Below are 20,723 nucleotides of genomic sequence, written 5' to 3'. Positions count from 1 at the left end.
ATTTGCTTTGGAAACAATTTTATGTTGTTATCTCTCAAATACAGATGCACCCTTCTTTAGGGGCAGAACTAATTTGAGGACCTTTGCTCTAAAGAATACGAAGGCGCAGGCCCTCTGTTACCTTTTCTTTACAGAAATAGAGGCTTTTGTGTAGCTGGTCCTTCCAATGGCAAAAGCCTCAGTTAAGCCTGAACTCAGAAAATATAAAAACAAAAAACCTCAAACCAATCAAACTTCTATTGGAAAAAAAAAAAAAAAAAAAAAAGAAATCACAATTCTTTCTTAGCTCTCAGACACTATCCTAACCAAAGATATTATCAAGAGTCGTGATCATGGCCATGTTAAAGCTCTATGTGTGACTCCAGAAGAATTTGATAAAAGACAACTTATTTAGTTTTTCAAAAAGAATCTCCTTAAAAAATCTTTTTATTACACATGAACTCCAGCATAACTACAAACTGGGACCTTATTTTTCTTTGCCTTCAGAGGGGCACAGTCTCACCTGCCCGGCTGTCATCCTTCTTTTCACCACAAATGCCATCGCCTCCATCACTGGAACTCTCCTAGGGATAAATGAGGCATCCCATGAGCAAAACTGCAGTCCAGAAGAAATCACCCCAGAGTTCCTGTGCAGAAGGAATAAGCACGCACAAGAGACATTTCCTGTCCACAAACACCTCAAAGACAAGATGGTGACTGAAAAATAAAGGTTGCTTATGCACACCCTTGAAAGAAGCAGGGAGCAGTTTGTTTAAAATAAGCACTACGTTTTCCCTGGAATGATTCTGCCGAAAGAGAATCAGCTTTAAGGAGTAATGAACTGGCATGCTCTCTCCCTGGCAATCACATTTTACAAACACCATTTAAGCTGTGAATTTAAATATTTGCTTTATCATCGTCACTTGCGATTTAATACTGTCATTTCACCAAGACTATACTTGCATTTTTCTGTTTTGCTAGGAACAAGTGTCATGCTCACGTTCATTATGGTTAGCTTCCTTCACAGCAACAGACACTATTTTCATAAAACATGACTGCTCCAGACATGAGACCTGATGGTGCAAAACCCCAGGAATTTAAAATTAAAATCACAACTTGAGGCTTCAAAGCGAATGTTATGGGTGTGGAGCGTCTTCAGTTGGTGTCCTGTCAAGCCTGCTGTGATTTCTTCACAAACCCTGCCTTGGTCTCAGGAACTGGATTTTAAAAGATCCACTATAGGCCGGCGCCGCGGCTCACTAGGCTAATCCTCCGCCTAGCGGCGCCGGCACACCGGGTTCTAGTCCCGGTCGGGGCGCCGGATTCTGTCCCGGTTGCCCCTCTTCCAGGCCAGCCCTCTGCTGTGGCCAGGGAGTACAGTGGAGGATGGCCCAGGTGCTTGGGCCCTGCACCCCATGGGAGACCAGGAAAAGCACCTGGCTCCTGGCTCCTGCCATCGGATCAGCGCGGTGTGCCGGCTGCAGCGCGCCGGCCGCGGCGGCCATTGGAGGGTGAACCAACGGCAAAAAGGAAGACCTTTCTCTCTGTCTCTCTCTCTCACTGTCCACTCTGCCTGTCAAAAAAAAAAAAAAAAAAAAAAAAAAAAAGACTATAATGGATGTGGGAGAGATTGTGGTATTTTTCAACCTTTTCAACCGGACTCTAGTCTTAACATTTTAACTTAATATATCTGAATGGCATCCTTTTTTTTTTTTTTTTAAGATTTATTTACATTTTTGAAAATAAGAGTTACAGAGAGAGGAGGAAAGACAGAGAGAGATCTTCCATCTGCTGGTTCACTCCCCAGATGGCTGCAACAGCCAAGGCTGCACCAAGCCTAAGCCAGGAGCCAGGAGCTTCTTCCAGGTCTCCCATGTGGGTAGCAGGGGCCCAAGCACTTGGGCCATCTTCCACTGCCTTCCCAGGCCATTAGCAGGGAGCTAGATCACAAGTGGAGCAGCCAGGATAGGAACTGGTACCCAGATGGGATGTTGGCATTGCAGACTGGCAGCTTTACTGGCTACACCACAACACTGGCCCCTTGAACACCATCTTTTGCATCCTGAATGATGGCACATAATCATCTTGGGATTCAAGACCTTGCCAATTAGAACAGAGAGACAATAAGGGTCAGCAAACTGTGGCCTGCAGACACTTTTACGTGGCCCTCACACTTAGAGAACGGCTCTTATATTTTTAGAGGATAAAAAAGGGGAAGAATAGGAGGTTAAACTGCTGCCTGTGGTGCCGACATCCTATATGGGTACCGGTTTGAGTCCTGGCTGCTCCACTTTCGATCTAGCTCCCTACTAATGCTCCTAGGAAAAGCAGCAGAAGATGGCACCCTGCATCCATGTGGGAGATCTGGATGAAGCTCCTGCCTCCTAACTTCAGCCTGGCCCAACCCTGGCTGTTGGGGCCATTTGGGGAATGAAGATTTCTCTCTCTGTAACTTGCCTTTCAAAGAAAATAAATAAATCTTAAAAAAAAAAAAAAAAAAAAAAGTGGGGAGGTATACAACAGTAAATTGTATGTGGCCTACAAGTTTAAGATACTCTAGGGTCATTTACAGAAACTGTTTGCTGCCCTTGAACACACAGCACAGATCAGTAATCTAGAAACAGGAGTAGACAAACACCTACGATATCCAGTAGTTAACATTCAGAACACTCTCTTGGGCCATGGGATACCATGGGAGGGCCTGACAGAGAAAACTCTGGTAAAGAGGTATGGGAGCCTCTTGTCTGAATGTACTTCTCTCTTAAGTAGACTGGTGACAACAGTGAGTATCACTGAGAACCTATGTGTTAAGCACTGTGCAAAACACTTTCCATGGTCTCACATATTTATCAGAACTGTCTCAGGAGGCAGAAACTAGGACTATCCTCATTTTACAGATGCATAAAATGAGCCCTAGAAGAGTTTAGCAACTTGTCCAAGATCACATGGTTAGCAAGTGACTGAATTGGGATTCAAATTTGGGCGCCAACACTTTCAACCACTGAGCTACCTAAAATAGGGCAATAAGAAAGCCCCAGCCAGAAATCAGCTCCGGAGTGAAAATGTAACTAGTACTGGGGAGCACTAGCTAATTAACCTCCCTTTCTTAGACCAGAAGTACCTCTCTTGTCAATCATGAGTGGAAACCCAGGCTGATCTAGTGTACCATTCTCAAGTGGCACCTAAATAGCCACTGTACCCTGTTTTACTGAAGTAGCTAAGAAACAAAAACCAATCTATGCCTTAAATCTTTCCCTTCTTTTTGAAAATCCCTAAAGTACCTGTGAAGATCCTCTGGAAGCCAAAATTTACAAGTAAAGTTGCTTCCAGTGGAGAAACACGCCACAGCTTAGAAGATGTGGGTGGTAGGCCCTGGAGCTACCGTGCTTCTTATTACAACATACTGACAGCTGTCATGACCATCATCACACCCCAAATCTACAGGTACAGGCTCCCAGGCAGGGTGAGGAAGGCATACAACACACACGAGTTTCCCTTCTAGTCCATCCAGAGCTTTCTGTTGGTGAGGAGTTAATAAAAACAAAAAGCTTCAAGTCAAAGTCCTAAGTAAGGAAAACTTTTAGAATGAACAAGTGCGTTTTCTATATCTAGTCCTCTCTTGGAGGGACTCTTGCCCTCTAGAACTGACAGCACATCTTAGCCCTTGTCCGTTGGTGGCTCAGATGAAAAAGATGTCCGTTCTAGGCAACAGCTGATTTAATGTAAGCATGTGAGGGGCTACAGAAATGACAGGCCTAGGTCACCAGAAGTGGACAGACCCTTAACACACAGAAAGCTCCGCATCTCAACTGCACAGCTGAACGTTAAGGCCCTCCATTTCTTTTTGCGTGACTCAATCTGGAGAAATGTTCACCCTGGAAGAGGTGCATGAATCAGCCATTTCCAGTGAGGCCCCAGACAGTGCTGACATCACAACGTGAACAAGCCACACCACTTGTTTACAATATCCAGTGTCTCCTCCTTGGGGAACATGATGCTTGGGTTTGGCAGACCACGGCTCCATGGCCTCAGCTAACTCATTTCCATCTCTCTCAAGCTCATTTCTTTTTTTTTTGCAAAATGGGCAATTGTGGCACACAAATGAGTAGATGTATGTAAAGTACTTAAGCAAAGCAGATGCCTATCAGGTGCTAGCTGGGGCTAAGGAAATGCTGACAGTCTCAGTTACTAGATCTCTACCTAACATTTCTATGCTCAGGCTCAAATGTGTGCTAAAGCTTTGTGACATGAGGCAACACAGCAGGAACAACGGTCTCCTGAGCCCCAGGTAAGCTGCAGACACTGTACCAAGGGCTTCATATGCATTTCTTCATCTATTCATTCTCACAATCCATTGTAGATAGGAGGAATCTGACAGTGTTGCCCAATATTACACAAAGTCTGGTAAGTGATAAAGGTGGAATACAAGTCCAGAAGGTCTGACTCCAGACCCAGAGCTGTGACCTGCTATTCAGTGGATGGGAGAAGGACTGTGCCAATTTTTTTAGTTACTGTCAGTAACTAAAAACAACTGGACTCCATGCCCACTACTTCCCTGCTAGGGCATGAGGCTCCCGTTCCTTATCTGAAACCAGGTGCAGTCTTGGCTTGCCTGTGACTGCCCTCCAGGCCTGGCTGCCTCCTCCAAGTGGTCCAGGAGTGAGTGAGCTGGTGGCAGGGGCAGTGCAGACCTTGTCTGACCTTCAGACACAGGAAATTTCTTCCATGTTTTTGCAGTACCCCAGAACCAATGTAACAGGCGAAGAGCCATCTCCTTACATTTAGCCAAACAAAGCATATCTCATGACTGTCAGGAGCTGCACTAGGTTATGAGGCTACAACGGTGAAAAAGATGGAACCTTCGTCCTCCTGGGGCCAAAGTCTGGTGGTTATGAGAAACACAGAGATACACAATGGCCACATCATGTGGTAAGTGGTCTCAAACATGGTAGGAAAACAAGCAAAAGTTGTTAACTCTGCCAGACAAAGCTGGGTAGAAGACACCCATGGGGTGATTTCAGAGCTAGATATTGAGATGCACAGGAGTTTGCCCAGGGAGAATATGAGGCCTCTCTGTAAGGTGACAGGATGTAGAAAGGCAGAACTGAATAAAAAGGCCCTACACTATGACTTTCATTTTGCAGGAAAATTGAGCATCCTATTCTTACATAATCTTCACTTAGGAAGTAGATACACACAAAATGTCAACATAAAATCCAAGAATTTTATGAAAGAAGGGTGGCAGGATTTAGAAGAGAGGTGAGCAAAGGAGACACTGCTTTTACATCCTCTGGCTGTATGAATGTCTCTGTTTCTAAAAATCATCTATTTCTTTGAAAGAGGGGAGAGAGGAAGGTAAAGAGGGTAGGAGAAGGCAAGAGAGAGAGAGAGATCTCCCACTTACTGGTTCATTCTCCAAATGTCTGCAACAGTCAGGGCTGAGCCGGGCTAAACCAGGAGCTGGGAACTCAATTCAGGTCTCCCAAGTGGGACCAAAGTGCTTGAGCACTGTTGCCTCCCAGGGTGTGAATTAGCAGGAAGCTGGAATCAGCAGCAGTGCCAGGACCTGAACCTAGGCACTCTGATAGGGAATGCAGGCATCCCAAGTGGCATTGTAACTGCTATGTTAAATGCCTGCCCCTGATGTTTTATTTGTAGCAGATTAGTTCCTAATTCAAGTTTTTTACAATGGGATTTAACCATTTTAGACACCAAATGTTCCTGTGAGTTTTATCTTGTCTCACTTTGGCTGTGACTTCATGGTTGCATCCACACCAGAACACAGCACAGCCAACTGTAGCAGAGCTACCTTTCACAACACAGCTGTATTGATGAGAGATGTCACTTTCCCTGCATACTAGGTTTCATAGAGAAAGATTTCCCATATCATCCACGCTCCAGATCATTAAAATCAAACTTTCAGCCTAAGCGTGTTAGAAGCTCTCTGTAGTTTTACTCATGCGGCTGTATCTGAAATCTGTAACCACTTACTAATCAACAATGCTATCGGCATTAAAAGAAAGAAGGCAGGGGAAGGAGCTGACTAGATCACCTCAATGTCCCTCCCAATCCAAACATTCTATGGTTTTCTAAGGTCACAGTTTAAAAGGACAACTACAGTGTGGCCAGAGTAGTGAGGGGTCTGGAGCTGATATAATTCAAACAAATGCAGGAGCAGGATATTTTACTTGAAGAGTTAAAGAGATTAAAATAGCCAGCTGTCCTCAAAACTGAAGAACTCCTATCAGGGAGGAAAGGAAGAATGGTCGTACCAGGAAATGAGACAGAATCGATGAAATCAACTAGGAGGCAGACTTCTGGTTCAGAATTAGTAAGTGTTGTCCAACAAGACATCGGATTCCCTGGGAAGGCGGCATGCACCTCTTGGAAAGTGCCTAACCTGCCTGGAATGATCCTGCAGGGGTTTCCCACGCAGAGGGAGTGGTTCCCCGAGACACCACTCCGGCATGTGTTGAGGGTCTGTCAATGTTACGGTTCTGCTTTCTGTTAAGTGGCTCCCCTGTTACGCCCATGCCTGTTTAATCCAGGGGAACCAGTCAACAGGTCCTTGAGACAACGCTTCTCTAACCCTGCCTGCGGAGAACAGAGCTGAGAGAAGGAAATCCCAACCAGTGTCTTCCACATGGGAGCAGCAAGCAGGGCGGGAGGAAGGGGTGAGGCGGCAGGCCTGGTTCAGTCGGTGGCCATTCTGCTGACCTGGGCTGTTGCAGCATGGGGAGCAGAAATTTGCTGAATCTGGTCCTAATCTGTCCACCCCCAAATCTGGGAGAAGCCTCTCCCCATTCCATCTGCTTCTGATTACATTCTATAGCCCAGGTCTTAAGGATCTGAAGAGCCAAAGAAATAATACTGGCATTAGTTTTGTGAACAAATAAAAAGTAGAGTCAGTAACCCTATTATAAGGAAACTGAAGTTATTTTTACTGATTCCGCCACAATTCCTTGGGTGCCGTGGTGGCTGGTAGGTTAAATGTGTGAACATTAAGGGAACAGCTTTCAGAGCCAGGGCTCACTGGCTGTGTTTCCACAGGAGCTATTGCTGGGGGTAAGGAACATATTTCTACCAAAAATACTTCCTACTTTTTTTGACTATGAAAAGAATATTTGACTTGAAAGAGGAGTACCTGAATACTTAGGCAATTTCTAGTCTTAACTTGGGCATCTACTAGCTGTGAGAATTTGGCAAAGCCCCTTAACTTCCACAGCCTAACTCTCTTCAGCTGTCAAATGAGGGCAATGATAGCTGATGGCCTTACTTCGAAGACAGGGGGCAGGTGAGGCGCATCTTACATGGAAAATGAGTTTAGAAAGACTAAAGTTCCCTATGAAAACACAGTGTTACTTTAATTTCTTCGATGCTGGAGTTTTTTCCTATTGGGAAACACATCCCAAATTCTCAATAAAAAAATAAGCGTTTAAGCCAGGGACTGGAGTACAGAACTTGGATTTAATTGTCAAGATCGGAGTTCAGCTTCCTTCAGGTCCAGGGTCAGACACTTCATGCTAATTTGCTTCAATCCACTGCTTCCCAAACCTTGGGCATATAGGGAGCCTTATCTTTGAAAAATAATTGTTTCCCATTTTGGTGCCACTGTTATAGGAGTAAGAGTGGATAGAATACCACATATTCTGCAAGCTAGAATAAACAGCAAAGGAAAGAACTGACTGATAACTCGTGGCTGGAGGTCAGGATAAAGGGGACCTGGTAAAGGAGCTGCTTGTGGACAATGCTACAGTAACTTTTGGGATCCGGAATCCATGGCGCCCTAACAGATTTATTTACTTTACTGCTCAAGGCTACAGAAAATTTGGTCACATGATGCTAGGGAACAGATGAAGTCTCAGTCTGTTTATGCAAAATCTCAGAAACTAATTCTACAAATTCAATTTCTGCTTCTGGGGTATGTATATATACCTATTCCTCACTCTAAGTACCATACAAACCATCAGACATTATACATAAAACCAACATAAGAAAACTGAAGGGCGAGTAGAAGCAAAACCTACTTTCTCCAGCAAAGGATCAGGACAGGGACAAGATAGCAACACAGAAAATGTGAAGACACTGACTGCATTACTCTAGCCCAACAATACAGAAAACCTGGGCTCACGCCACCCAGGCCAGCAGAAGTCACGAGGGGAGCCCAGACCTCTGCTGCATCCAGGTGGTAACAGGGCACCCCACCCATCTCCCTGCTGCAGTGGGAGCCAGGACTTTGATCTCTGATGTGTGATGCTGAGCCCAGCCCCACCACTGGCACCAGCAAAGGTCATGAAGGGGACTGGACTTTCATCCCTGTTCAGTAGTAATGAGAAACATCCCTTCAGGAGTTAACAGGAGCAGACTGGGAGGTGAGCTTCTGCTCCCTCTGCGCAGAGAAAAGGTGACCCCACACCTTCCTTGTGTGAACTCAAACAGAATACTTAAATGAGACCCAGTCTCACCACATAGTATCTCACAATGTCCAGGTTTCAATCAAAAGTCATGTATAACCAAGAATCAGGAAGACCTCAAACTGAATGAAAAAAGAAAAGCAACAGATGGCACCCTGAAATGACAAGAGATCTCAGAATGATCTGACACAGGAATTTAAAGCAGTCACCAATGAGCAATCCAAGCCTGCCGCCACAAAGGAAAAGGCTGTCAATCTCAGCAAAGAGACAAAGACCCAAAGAGCCAATGGAAACTTTATTTATTTAAGATTTATTTATTTCGGGGCTGGCGCTGTGGTGTAGCGGGTAAAGCCGCTGTGATACTAGCATGCCATATGGGCACTGGTTCGAGTCCTGGATGCTCCACTTCCAATCCAGCTCCCTGCTAATGCACCTGGGAAAGTAGCAGAAGATGGTCCAAGTGCTTGGGCCCCTGTACCCATGTGAGAGACCCAGAAGGAGCTCCTGGCTTTGGATCAGTCCAGCTCTGGCCACTGAGGTCATCTGGGGAGTGAATCAGCAGATAGAAGATCTCACTCACTGTTTCTCTCTCTTACTCTGTCACTCTGCCTTTCAAATAAATAAATAAATCTTTTTCTTTTTCTGGTTCATTCCCTAGATGGCCACAATGGTTGGAGCTGTGCCGATCCAAAGCCAGGAGCCAGGAGCCTCTTCCGGGTCTCCCACACGGTTGCAGGGGCCCAAGGGCTTGGGCCATCTTCTATTGCTTTCCCAGGCCACAGAAGAGAGCTGGATCGGAAACGTAGCAGCCAGGATATGAACGGGCACCCATAAGGGATGCCGGCACTGCAGGTGGCAGCCTTACCTGCTACACCACAGCGCCGGCCCCAATAAGTAAATCTTTTAAAAAAATTTTCTTTCAAAGGCAGAGTTCTAGAGAGAGGGAAAGACAGAGATCTTCCATTTACTGGTCACTACCCCAGATGGCTGCCAAAAGGCTAAAACCAGGAGCTGCTCTTTGCAGGTGCATAGCAGGGAGCTGGAAGTGGAGTGGCCATAACTCAAAGCAGTGCCCACACAGGATGCTGCTGCTGCTGCAGGTACAATGCTGTGCCACAATGCTGCCCCCAGTGTAATTTCAGATTTCAAAAATATAATATACAAAAAACAAACAAAACATTCTCAGTGGACAGGTTCAGCAGCAAAATGGAGGAAAAAGAGGTAATAATAAGTAAACTTGAAGATAGAATAATAGAAAGTATCTAATGTGAGAAACAGACTGGAAAAAAACTAAGAGATGTACTTCAGAGGCCTGTGAGACTGTAACAAAAGGTCTGACATGCATTCCATCAGCAGCCCAGAAGGGAAGGAGAAAGGGGCGGGGCAGAAGCCATGCTGGGGGAAACCACGGCTGAAGACGCCCCCGATTTAGCAGAAGACATAAACCTTCAGTTTCAAGAAGATGAGAGAACTGCAAACAAGAAAAAATTCAAAGAAATTCACACACACAAAATATCACAGTTAAACTTCTGAACATTAAAGACAAAGAAAAAAACAGTCCTGAAAGCAGTGAGCGACAAGAGGCCTTACGCCTAGGGGTACAAACATAGCTTGAATGCCAACAGCCTTCTCATCAGAAACCAATCAGACTAAGAGGAAGTAGCAGAACATTTTTTTCCCTGGAGATTTGATTTATTTTATTTTATTTTATTTATTCGAAAGATAATTACAGAGACCATCTGCTGGTTCAGTCCCCAAATGGCCACACTGGCTGGGGTTGGGTAGGCTGAAGCCAAGAGCTTGGAACCCTGTCCAGGTCACCAAAGTGAATGCAGGGGCCCAAGCACTTGAGCCATCTTCCTCTGTTTTCCCAGTGCATTAGCAGGGAGCTGGGTCAGAAGTAGAGCAGCCGGGGCCGTCACTGTGGCGTAACAGGTGAAGCTGCCGCCTGCATCAGTGCTGGCATCCCATATGGGTGCCAGTTCAAGTCCTGGCTGCTCCACTTCTGATCCAGCTATGGCCTGGGAAAGCAGAAGATGGCCCAAGTCCTTAGGCCCCTGCACCTGCGTGGGAGACCCAGAAAAGCTCCTGGCTCCTGGACAACTGGGGAGTGAACCAGCAGATGGAAGACCTCTTTCTCTCTCTGCCTTTCTTCTCGCTGTGTAACTCTGACTTTCAAATAAATAAATCTTAAAAAAAAAAAAAAAAAAAAAAGTAGAGCAGCCAAGACTTGAATTGGCGCCCATATGGGATTCTGGCTTAGCAGGCGGCAGCTTAACCCACTAGGCCACAACGCCAGCCCCTATGTGTCAGAATATTTTTTAAGAGCTGAAAGAAAAGAACCATCAACCCAGAATTCTACATTTCATGAGAATACCTGAAGGAATGAAAGAGATATTAACACATTTTCAGATAAAGAAAATCTGAAGAGAACTGTCACCATCAGAACTACCCTCCAGAATGGCTAGTGGGGGACTGGCTTTTTGGTGTGGTGGGTTAATGTACCACCTGCCAAGCCAGCATCCTATGTTGAAGTGTTGGTTTGAGTCCTGGCTGCTCCACTTTTTTTTTTTTTCTTTAAAGATTTATTTATTTATTTGAAAGGCAAAGTTACACAAAGAGAAAAGGAGAGGCAGAGAGAGAGGTCTTCCATCTGCTGGTTCACTCCCTCGTTGGCCACAATGGCTGGAGTCGAGCCAATCCAAAGCCAGGAGCCAGGAGCTTCTTCTGGGTCTCCCACACTGGTACAGGGGCCTAAGGAGTTGGGCAATCCTCTACTGCTTTCCCAGGCCATAGCAGAGAGCTGGATTGGAAGCGGAGCAGCCGGGATACGAACTGGTGCCCATATGGGATGCTAGCACTGCAGGCGGCGGCTTTACCTGCTATGCCACAGCACTGGCCCCTGCTCCACTTCTAATTCAGCTTCCTGCTGGTACACCAAGGAAGGCAGCAGAAGTTGGCCAAAGTACTTGGGCCCTGCCACTCATGTGGGACATGCAGATGGAGCTCCTGGCTCTTGGATACAGCACGGCCCAGACCTGGCCATTGCAGCCATCTGGGGAGCGAACCAGTGAAGGAAGATCTTGGGGAGTGAACCAGTGATGGAAGATCTGTATCTCCCTGATGCTCTATGCTCTGCTGCCTTCCAAATAAATAAATAAACCTTTTTTATGGCTTGTGGGGCTTCCCAAACAGAAGGAGAACAATAAAGGAAGCAATCTTGGAATGGCATCAGCAGAATGAACACAGTAAACAAAAACATGGGTAGGTGTGTGTGTGTTGGGGTACAATTGGTTAAGATACTCCTTGGAGTGCTGGTTAGAGTCCCAGCAACTTCTGCTTCCAACTAAATCACCCTGGGAGGTAGCAGATGATAGCTCAAGTACTTGGGCCCTGCTACCCATGTGGGAGACTTCTGGGCTCTTGAATTCTGCCTGGACAAGCCCTGGCAGTTGTGGACATTTGGGGAGTGAAACAGCTGATGGAAGATCTATCTCTCTGTGTCACTCCACTTTTCAAGTGAATGAAAATAAATAAAGAAAATCTAAAAAATACAGGCAAATACTGTAGACATTTACAGTTTTCTTTTCTTTTAAGAATTATTTTATTTCTTTGAAAGACAGAGTTACAGAGAGAGGTAGAGCCAGAGAGAGGTCTTCCATTCTGCTGGTTCACTCCCCAAATGACTACAATGACCAGAGCTGAGTTGATCCAAAGCCAGGAGCCAGGAGCTTCTTCCAGGTCTCCCACATGGGTTCAGGGGCCCAAGGACTTGGCCCATCTGCTACTGCTTTCCCAGGCCATTTAGGAGAGCTGGATCAGAAGAGGAGTGGCCAGGAATTGAACCAGCGCCCATATGGGATGCCGGCACTGCAGGCTGGGGCTTTAACCCACTGCGCTATAGCACTGGCCCCAACATTTTTACAGTTTTCTAAATTATATTTGACAGTTGAAGCACAAATTATAACAATATGTGATATGATTCTAAACCTATGCAGAATAAATATTTTTGACAATTATACTACAAATGGGAAAGGATGAGGTATGGTATTTACACTTAACTTTAACTGGTAAAATCATGCTCTTCAACTTATGGTTATGACCTGATAAGCTCAAAGTTGAAAGTATCCTAATTCAAATTGCACTGAACCCATCTAACTTATTGAACATCACAGTTTAGCAACCAAGTGCACTGTAGAGTATCAACTGTTTACCCTCGTGATAAGAGTGGCTACCAGGAACTGTGGCTTGTGGTTGCTGCTGACCAACACTGCATTGCATATGGCTAGCATGGGAAAAAAACAAAATTCAAAATATGGTTTCTACTGAATGCACACAACATCATGAAGTAAAAAAAATCATTAAGCCCAACTTTCATAAGCTGAGGACCACAGAGAGTAGACTGTGACACATTATGAATCTATAATGAAATACCTAGTACACTAAATGCTACAAAAACCCAATACAGATAAATGAAAATAGTATGTTAAGAAAAAATGTTAATAAAGCCCAGGGAGACAAGAGAAATAAAACAAAATAAGAAAAACAGAAAACAATAAGAAATGTATCAACAATTACATTTGGGCTGATGCAGTGGCATAGCAGGTTAAGCTGCTCCCTGTAGTGCTGGCATCCCATTAAATAAATAAATAATAAAAACTTAAACCTATAGTTACAACAAAATAGCAAGTTTATTAGAATAGAAATGCAACACAGTGTGTATGTTCTGTGATAATGCTGAGGAACAGGGAATGCAAGTGCAGCAATGCAGAGCAGTTCCTGAGACCACCACCAAGATTGGAATTTCCCTCTCGACATGAAAGACGGTGCGACTGACAGCACACCCGACTCACCGTTTGTTTCTGGAGGCCATCTAATTTGTCCTCAGTATTGTCTTCTTTGTCCATGTTGCCTCTGAATAAAAGTTAGGAAATAAACAAAGCATCACATTCCACTCAGTTATTTTGTAACCAGGATGCTGGCAAGAAAACCCAAGTCCCTGGCCTCTACACCATAGCCGCTCAACATCTGAGTCCTTCCCTCCTTTCAGGGAGATCCTGACATGGGAGACACCATCATCAGATAGTGTCATCACTTCTACAGGCAAGGGCCCCACTCCACTGAGAGAGCAATGTGGGCTCCAGCCTCATGATCTCAGGCCAGGTTCAGAGGCCACTTTTCAGTGATACTGGCAAAAAAGGGTGGTAACTGTCCATCTAAGGTTGCCTGAATATGTGGCTCTGATAAAAGAACAGGCTTTTAAACCTGTGCAAACCCAGTGTGGCCTGATGTACCCACCCCAGATCTCAGACCTCAGGGCGCCTCTTCCCTAGAATCGCTTACACTTGGCAAGAGCTGCCTCTGGGCAGGGGGCTCTGCAGGCACTGCAGAAGGGCATTCTGGCCTCTTTACCCCTTGGATGCTTTGCTGCTGGCTTAGCTGCCTAATGCTTCTCTCCTGTGACCTTAACTATTGCTGATGTCTGTTCTTCATGTTTCCTTTTAAACGTGAATCTGCAATGTTGCTGTTCTTGCTGCTCGGGTCCTGGAGGCGCAGCAGTCTCCTATCCTCATTGCTTAGCCACAGAGGGACCAGTCACCCCAAAAAAGCATGAGCTTTTCATGTCACAGTCAGGTACCTCTCCTTGAATCGATGTTTTCCTTGAATCGGTGAATCTAACATTCGGATCACAAGTTATCTGGGGGTTTGTTAACATCTCCCAGAATGCAGCTTTATTACCTGTCCACAGGAAATACCTCTGGGGCACAGAATATTATGGCAGCTAAAGTGTTCACCAGGGCTTAAGGACAGATAGAAAATGCATCTTAGCTTTTCCAAGCCTCAGTGGACAGTCAGGGGCTCCTAGCATTGCTACTCACAGCCAGGCCTGGTTACAGTCCCAGGCAAGCAAAGCAGTATTTGCTACTTTAGGGGAAAAGACTGAGTCAAAGAGTGAAGAGATCAATGTCATATCTTCCAACAAAATATATATTTTGGAGAACTACAGTTAATTTAGTTTTCCTGTGACATTAGGTCAACAGTAAATAAAACAACCCAAAGGAATGCTGCTTCCACACTTCTGCACACACCCAAGGACAGAAATGCATGCCGCGCCCATCAGGCAGTGGCTCCTAAATCTGCCTTAACTATGGACTGGGCGATCCTGAAATAATCCTGGAATTTCATGTGGGGAGCATCCAGGTCAGGAAGCCTGTACTCATGTGCCTCTGCTTAGTTCTCTGCCAGCTAAGAGCAGTCTGAATTCTTCCTCTAGGATCCTCAACCAGACAGGAGACAAACCTGGTTATAGGATCTGTGGGCAGCCTGGGGAAGCCAGGAAGGACAGGAACTGACATTTGGCTCAAAGTGCTTAGAAGTCAAAGCAGAGGCCTAGAGCTAGAAGGGTGTAACCAGAGTACCAATTCTGGAAGGCAGCCGCATGTGACAAGGTTTAAAGGAGACACCAGACACCGAGGCAGACACAGGAAGGCACTGATGTAGGCAGAAGGGGTCAGAGTGGCATGACATCACATGCAGTTGCCCTGTGTGGCATCTCACCTTTCGGGGATGTCTGAGGTGCCATCTGTGACACCCTGTTCTGCAGAAAGGGACTTCTCGTCTGGCATCCCAACTTTCTCCAGAAAGCAGAGTGCTGGGTCTGCTCGCATGGCATTGTACCTCTCATAACCTGACCAGGAAGAAAGAGAAACGCAGAAGCCACATCAGAACTCACAAAACGTGCCCCAGACTCCAGACTGTCATTTATTTCCCTTGTTAAGTAAAAGCTAAAACGAAACAAAGGAAACATTTATTTAAGATGAATCAGACCCTGCAAGGCTTCCTGTCAGGGAAAGATCCTGGAGCTACAGCACACTCCTGGCTCGCATTTAGTCCACAAGCCCCGAAGAGAAACAGTAAATCTATCTTGTCTTGAGGAAACTTCCTAAATCCAGGCTGCCCTTGAGGGGCCACAGGCACTTACTGCGCCTGAGAGCTGTCGACAGCATCGGAGGTTTGGCACAGAGGCTTGCTTTCTTCCTTTTCCTTTATTTTCTCTCTAAAGCCTCAACCAAATACTCGGTGATTCTAATGGGGCTGGCTTGGAGACAGAACCATGGCTACTTCCTCTCCCTGAGGCAGGGCTATGTCTACAGTAGGCTAAAGCTGTGTGTTTCTTAACAAAGAAAATCACTGCAGCATCCCAGCTCACAGCTGACCAAGGCATGGAGGCGAGGCAGACAGGGCTTCCTAGTACATACAGATCCCTGAAAAGTGAACATTAGACAGCCCGGCTTTCTGCAAAGAGCTGAGCATCACATCTCCACCAGCTGCAGGGTACCTGGGAATTCCATTGTCCCCTGGTGGTTATGCCATGGTGGGGGAGGGGGCGGTAAGACCAGACAAGGGTAGTCAGGTGTACCCAATAGTACCCAGATGAAGAGAGGCCTAAGCCTTTGGTCATGGAAAGTCTGATGGGCAGCAACCATGAGAGGCAGCATCTGCACTGGACTTCGCAAGGCACTAAGGATGGGTCCATGAGGCATCTGTCCTACCTCCTCCATAACCAATCTGACTAAATAGGTCTGGCCCTATCCAGGGTCTACAAAGATGACGCAGGTCCAGTTCTTCCATACTGAGCACTGAGTACAGGGGCTGTCTTCCCCCCCACCTTTATAGCACATCTTCTGAAGTCACCCTGTACCACAAGGAGGCACCTCAGGCACTGGACATATCACCTTGCCATCCACTCCTCGGCCCTAACGTTCAACACCAAGCTACCTCAGCTGGTGGCCTGGGGGATGCTGGAAGACGGGTACTACATCATCTTAAGGTCTTGGCCGGCGCCGCGGCTCACTAGGCTAATCCTCCGCCTAGCGGCGCCGGCACACCGGGTTCTAGTCCCGGTTGGGGCGCCGGATTCTGTCCCGGTTGCCCCTCTTCCAGGCCAGCTCTCTGCTGTGGCCAGGGAGTGCAGTGGAGGATGGCCCAGGTGCTTGGGCCCTGCACCCCCTGGGAGACCAGGAAAAAGCACCTGGCTCCTGGCTCCTGCCATCGGATCAGCGCGGTGCGCCGGCCGCAGCGCGCCGGCCGCGGCGGCCATTGGAGGGTGAACCAACGGCAAAAGGAAGACCTTTCTCTCTGTCTCTCTCTCTCACTGTCCACTCTGCCTGTCAAAAAAAAAATAAAAAAAAAAAAATAAAAAAAAAAAGGTCTCACAGGTGTGCTTCTCAGGAAACACAAATTAACTTCTCCTCCTACCTCATAACCACTTCAGAGAGTAGAGTTTCACATCTGGAAATGACCTCACACATCACCTAGATGGACTCTGCAATATCTGATATGAGACTAAGTGATCAAATTATCAATCCCATCACCCTGACCTTCACTGGGAGGTGAGTACCAACACTGAGATTAAGTGATCAAATGATCAATCCCATTACCCTGACCTTCACTGGGAGGCAAAGTACCAACATTGTGTTTTCTAGGAGACAGAGCGTCGTGGGCCCCTTAGACTGAGACTATCATTCACCTGAGGTCAGACCTGGCCCAGCGTCACATATTTAGTAAGTAGCAAAGTTGACAGCTAATGCAGGTGTATACCTTGCATACCTAATTCTTTCCACTCTAAACCTTGCTCCTCAGTTTAAATTTTACATGATTCACCTGGTAGGTAGAGTATGTATCAGGCATACTATGGGTGACTATCATTTGACACTTTCATTATTATCTCAACACAGCTGGCAGTTGGCTGACAGCAAGTACAGGGGCTTAACAGCCTGCAGTGAAGAAATGGGCAAGTGCTTCAGCTTTCCATGCCATTCACAAACTTCTCTCAGATCCCTTTAGTCTCTTGGTTACGACTTAAAAGATTGTATGCCATCTTCTATGCTTCCATTTTTACACCAGTGGAGCAAAAGATACAGCCTAGGAATATGTAGGTTATTTAGAATGATCTCAGAAGTCTGTGTATGTGTGAAATGCTAAACGCAGCCTTTTCTCCTGTTCATTTGTTCTTTCACTCAGGAAACCCTGGATACCTACTACAGGTCAGGAACTCAGCCACACATTGGGATTTTAGGAATGAATGGGAGAGAGGCAGTCCCAGGCATGCCAGTGTGGACAGGCAAGTGACGAAGATACACACTGAACAAGTCCCTGATGGCCTCAGCTGTCCTTTACAAGTTACTCAATGACACTATGATCACAGTATCTCCATGTCACTCAAGATTCCAAGAAGGTGGAGGTGAGGCTCCACTTTCTGAGGATCGAGTTTTGCAGGAATATGACGAGCTATACCAGAGTACCTGAACTCCTGTTTCCTGGGGAACTGCTCTGAAGGGAAAACATTCACTAAAATACATACCGTGCTTGAACACACCAATGAGAAGAGACTTATCGGCCTCAGCATCCCACCAGTCCACTGGGATCTCCACATAGTCAATGTCGGGCAGAAGCACGTCCAGGTCCCTGTGAAAGGAAGGGTGTGGACTCAGACACAAAACAACGTAAAAGCTACTGGCCCAGACCCGGTGTTAAGCTACATTCCCGGTTGCATACTGAGATGCTGAAGGAACAACAAACCAAATGACGCAGAAAGCTGTGGGTTACTGTTTCTTGGTCCTTAGGTCAGAACCATCTAGGGAGATATGCAGTCTATGCACTTGACTCCCGGACTGCACACTACACTGACAGGGGGGTAGAGTTAGAATAAAAAACTCACCAAAGCTGTTTCTAAGAAACGGTTTTCTTCTTTCACTGATTTGTAGGTGACCTAACTTAATCACCCCTACTCTACCACTGGGTAATTGGTTCTGGGTGGGGGTGGCATGGGAGTGGTGATGGGAATTGAACTTCCTGAAGAACAGCAAGCTTGGCCAGCTCCATGAAGAGCTGTTTTGTGCCAGTTCTTTAATACTGACAGCTGAGTCTTATCTGTGTTACCTGGCAGGAGTTCCTTCAAATGCTTTATCAGCTGCTTCTCCCAGTATTTCAGCTTTCAGGTAGTATAGCATCCGGACTCGCAAAAGTACCCTACAAAGGGGGGAGCACATTGATGAAAAAAATTAGAACCCATGTGTGTTTGAACCACATTCCCAAGTTAACACAGGGAAATCTGGGGCACTCCCAGGCTGTTTAGTGATATCATGCAATCAACAAGCGTATTTCAGAAACTTCACAGATCATGGAATCATGAGGTAAGTTTGATTCTAGTTTTTCCATTAACTTTTTGAAGGTCCTCATATAAGACAGCACCAGAATAACAAAACACTATGTACTGACGACAGACGTATTGTGACATCTGCCTTACACACAACATGACTCCGCGTCTCAGCTGGCATCCGGGAGATTATCCTGCAAGCCACGGAGGCAGCATAAACACAGCTCTTCCTGACCTTTGCACACCACAGAGCTGACGTTCACCAGGCCAGTTTTCAGTTTGCTAGCTGCGGAGGGGCGACTGATGTGGAGTGGCTCACCAGGCCAGTTTTCAGTTTGCTAGCTGCGGAGGGGTGACTAGTGTGGAGTGGCGGGGCTTTCACACATTCCACTCATACAGAGTTACATGAATTGTTTTTTTGTTACATGAGTATTTAAAAGTCTACTTTCCATGGCACTGTCTTCTCTCTTGAGGTGCTCAATGGGCCACATTCAGGTTCTATGGGAGTGCCACAAATGTTTAAAGCAAAGCAGTTAAGGCAGTATTTGATGGGCAGCTACTGCTATGTGCCTTGTAGCATGCCAGGTGCTCTGAGGTATACAGCAAAGTACACAACCCAACTCTGTTCCTGAGAGGTTTACGGAAGCCTAGTTGTGAAAGGAGACCAACAATGAAGAGAGTCAGAGCACATAAGATGACCCCAGCAGGCTAATGTGTGCAAGAACAGGGTGAATGTAAAGTAGGCACAGACATGCAGATCACTATGGAGGAGCTAATTCACTTGAAGGCTAAGAAGCAAATAGGTTTTGAAGAACACTTATAATTTGCTTAATACTAGCCAAGAGCAAAGGCTAGCCACTGAAAACAGGAGCCCAGGAGCCAGTGCTGTGGTGTAGTGGGTAAAACCACTGTCTGCAGCGCTAGTATCCACTATGGGCGCTGGTTGAGACCTGGCTGTTCCATTTCTGATCCAGCTTGCTGTTAATGCACCTGGGAAAACAGCAGAAGATGGCATAAGTCTCTGGGCCCCTGCACCCACGTGGGAGACCCAGATGAAACTCCTGGTTTCAGCCTGGCCCAGCCTTGATCCTTGTGGCCATTTGGGGAATGAACCAGGGGATGGAAGATCTTTTTCTCTGTCTCTCTCCCTTCCTCTCTGTAACTCTGACTTTCAAATCAATAGATATGATAGAGTTAGACAGTGAGAGAGACAGACAGAGAGAAAGGTCTTCCTTCCATTGATTCACCCCCCTCAAATGGCCAGCACGGTTGGCGCTGCGCCGATCCGAAGCCAGGAGCCGGGTGCTTCCTCCTGGTCTCCCATGCGGGTGCAGGGGCCCAAGCACTTGGGCCATCCTCCACTGCTTTCCCGGGCCACAACAGAGAGCTGGAGTGGAAGAGAAGCAACCAGGACTAGAACCTGGCGCCTCAGGTGGAGGATTAACCAAGTGAGCCATGGCGCTGGCCCCAATAAATACATTTTTGAAAGTAATGACAACAACGACAGAATTCCACATACACACAATTACAGAGGAATCAGACTCCAGGTGAAAATTTCAAAAACAAGGGATCGTACACAGCGATGTACAAAATCTACTATGTTAAAGAACACAAAAGGAAGCTGATACATCCTCATACACATGTACCTGCACAGAGAACCACAGGAAGAATCAGGTTAGCAGTGGTCATCTCTCTCTCTCTCTCTCTTTCTCTCTCTCTCTCTTTTTTAAAGATTTTTATTTATTTATTTGAGAGGCAGAGTTACAGACAGTGAGAGGGAGAGACAGAGAAGGGTCTTCCATCTGCTGGTTTACTCCCCAAATGGCTCCAACAGCCAGAGTTGAGCTGATCTGAAGCCAGGAGCCAGGAGCTTCTTCCAGGTCTCCCGCGTGGGTGCAGGGCCCAAGCACTTGGGCCATTTTCTACTTTCCCAGGCCACAGCAGAGAGCTGAATTGGAACAGGAGCAGCCAGAACCATATGGAATGCCGGGACTGCAGGTGGAGGATTAATCTACTGTGCCACAGCATCGGTCCCAGTAGTCATCTCTCAATAGGCAACAACGGAATTGGAAGTGGCAGGAAAACTTAAGGAATTTTTAAAAACATATGTGTGTTACTTATTCAGAAGAAGTTAATAATAAAGAGCTGAAGCCTCTAAAAAGCCATAATTT

The 20,723-nt window shown here is 46.2% G+C and overlaps 1 protein-coding gene across 11 annotated transcripts in view; it reads right to left on the bottom strand.

The window, feature by feature from the left end:
• The window catches only part of CHD6 (chromodomain helicase DNA binding protein 6), a 235,635-nt gene that overhangs the window by 25,843 nt on the left and 189,069 nt on the right, over positions 1-20,723 (bottom strand). For all 11 annotated transcript variants that reach the window (XR_016215824.1, XR_016215823.1, XR_016215825.1 and 8 more), the window contains 5 exons: positions 18,336-18,425; positions 17,758-17,861; positions 14,952-15,081; positions 13,247-13,307; positions 503-563 (listed from right to left, as the gene is read on the bottom strand). Coding sequence is in view for 7 of the 11 variants with exons in the window: in XM_008274447.5 (XP_008272669.4) it covers positions 503-563; positions 13,247-13,307; positions 14,952-15,081; positions 17,758-17,861; positions 18,336-18,425 (446 nt within the window). In the remaining 4 variants the exon portion in view is untranslated. The remainder of the gene's footprint in view (positions 1-502; positions 564-13,246; positions 13,308-14,951; positions 15,082-17,757; positions 17,862-18,335; positions 18,426-20,723) is intronic.

This window comes from Oryctolagus cuniculus, chromosome 11 (genome assembly GCF_051225735.1).
Source record: "Oryctolagus cuniculus isolate XC-2025 breed Fujian yellow rabbit chromosome 11, ASM5122573v1, whole genome shotgun sequence".
In the NCBI taxonomy this organism is placed as follows: Eukaryota; Metazoa; Chordata; class Mammalia; order Lagomorpha; family Leporidae; genus Oryctolagus; species Oryctolagus cuniculus.
The sequence above is the reverse complement of the archived record's forward strand: the minus strand, read 5'-3'. Positions and strand labels throughout refer to the sequence as shown.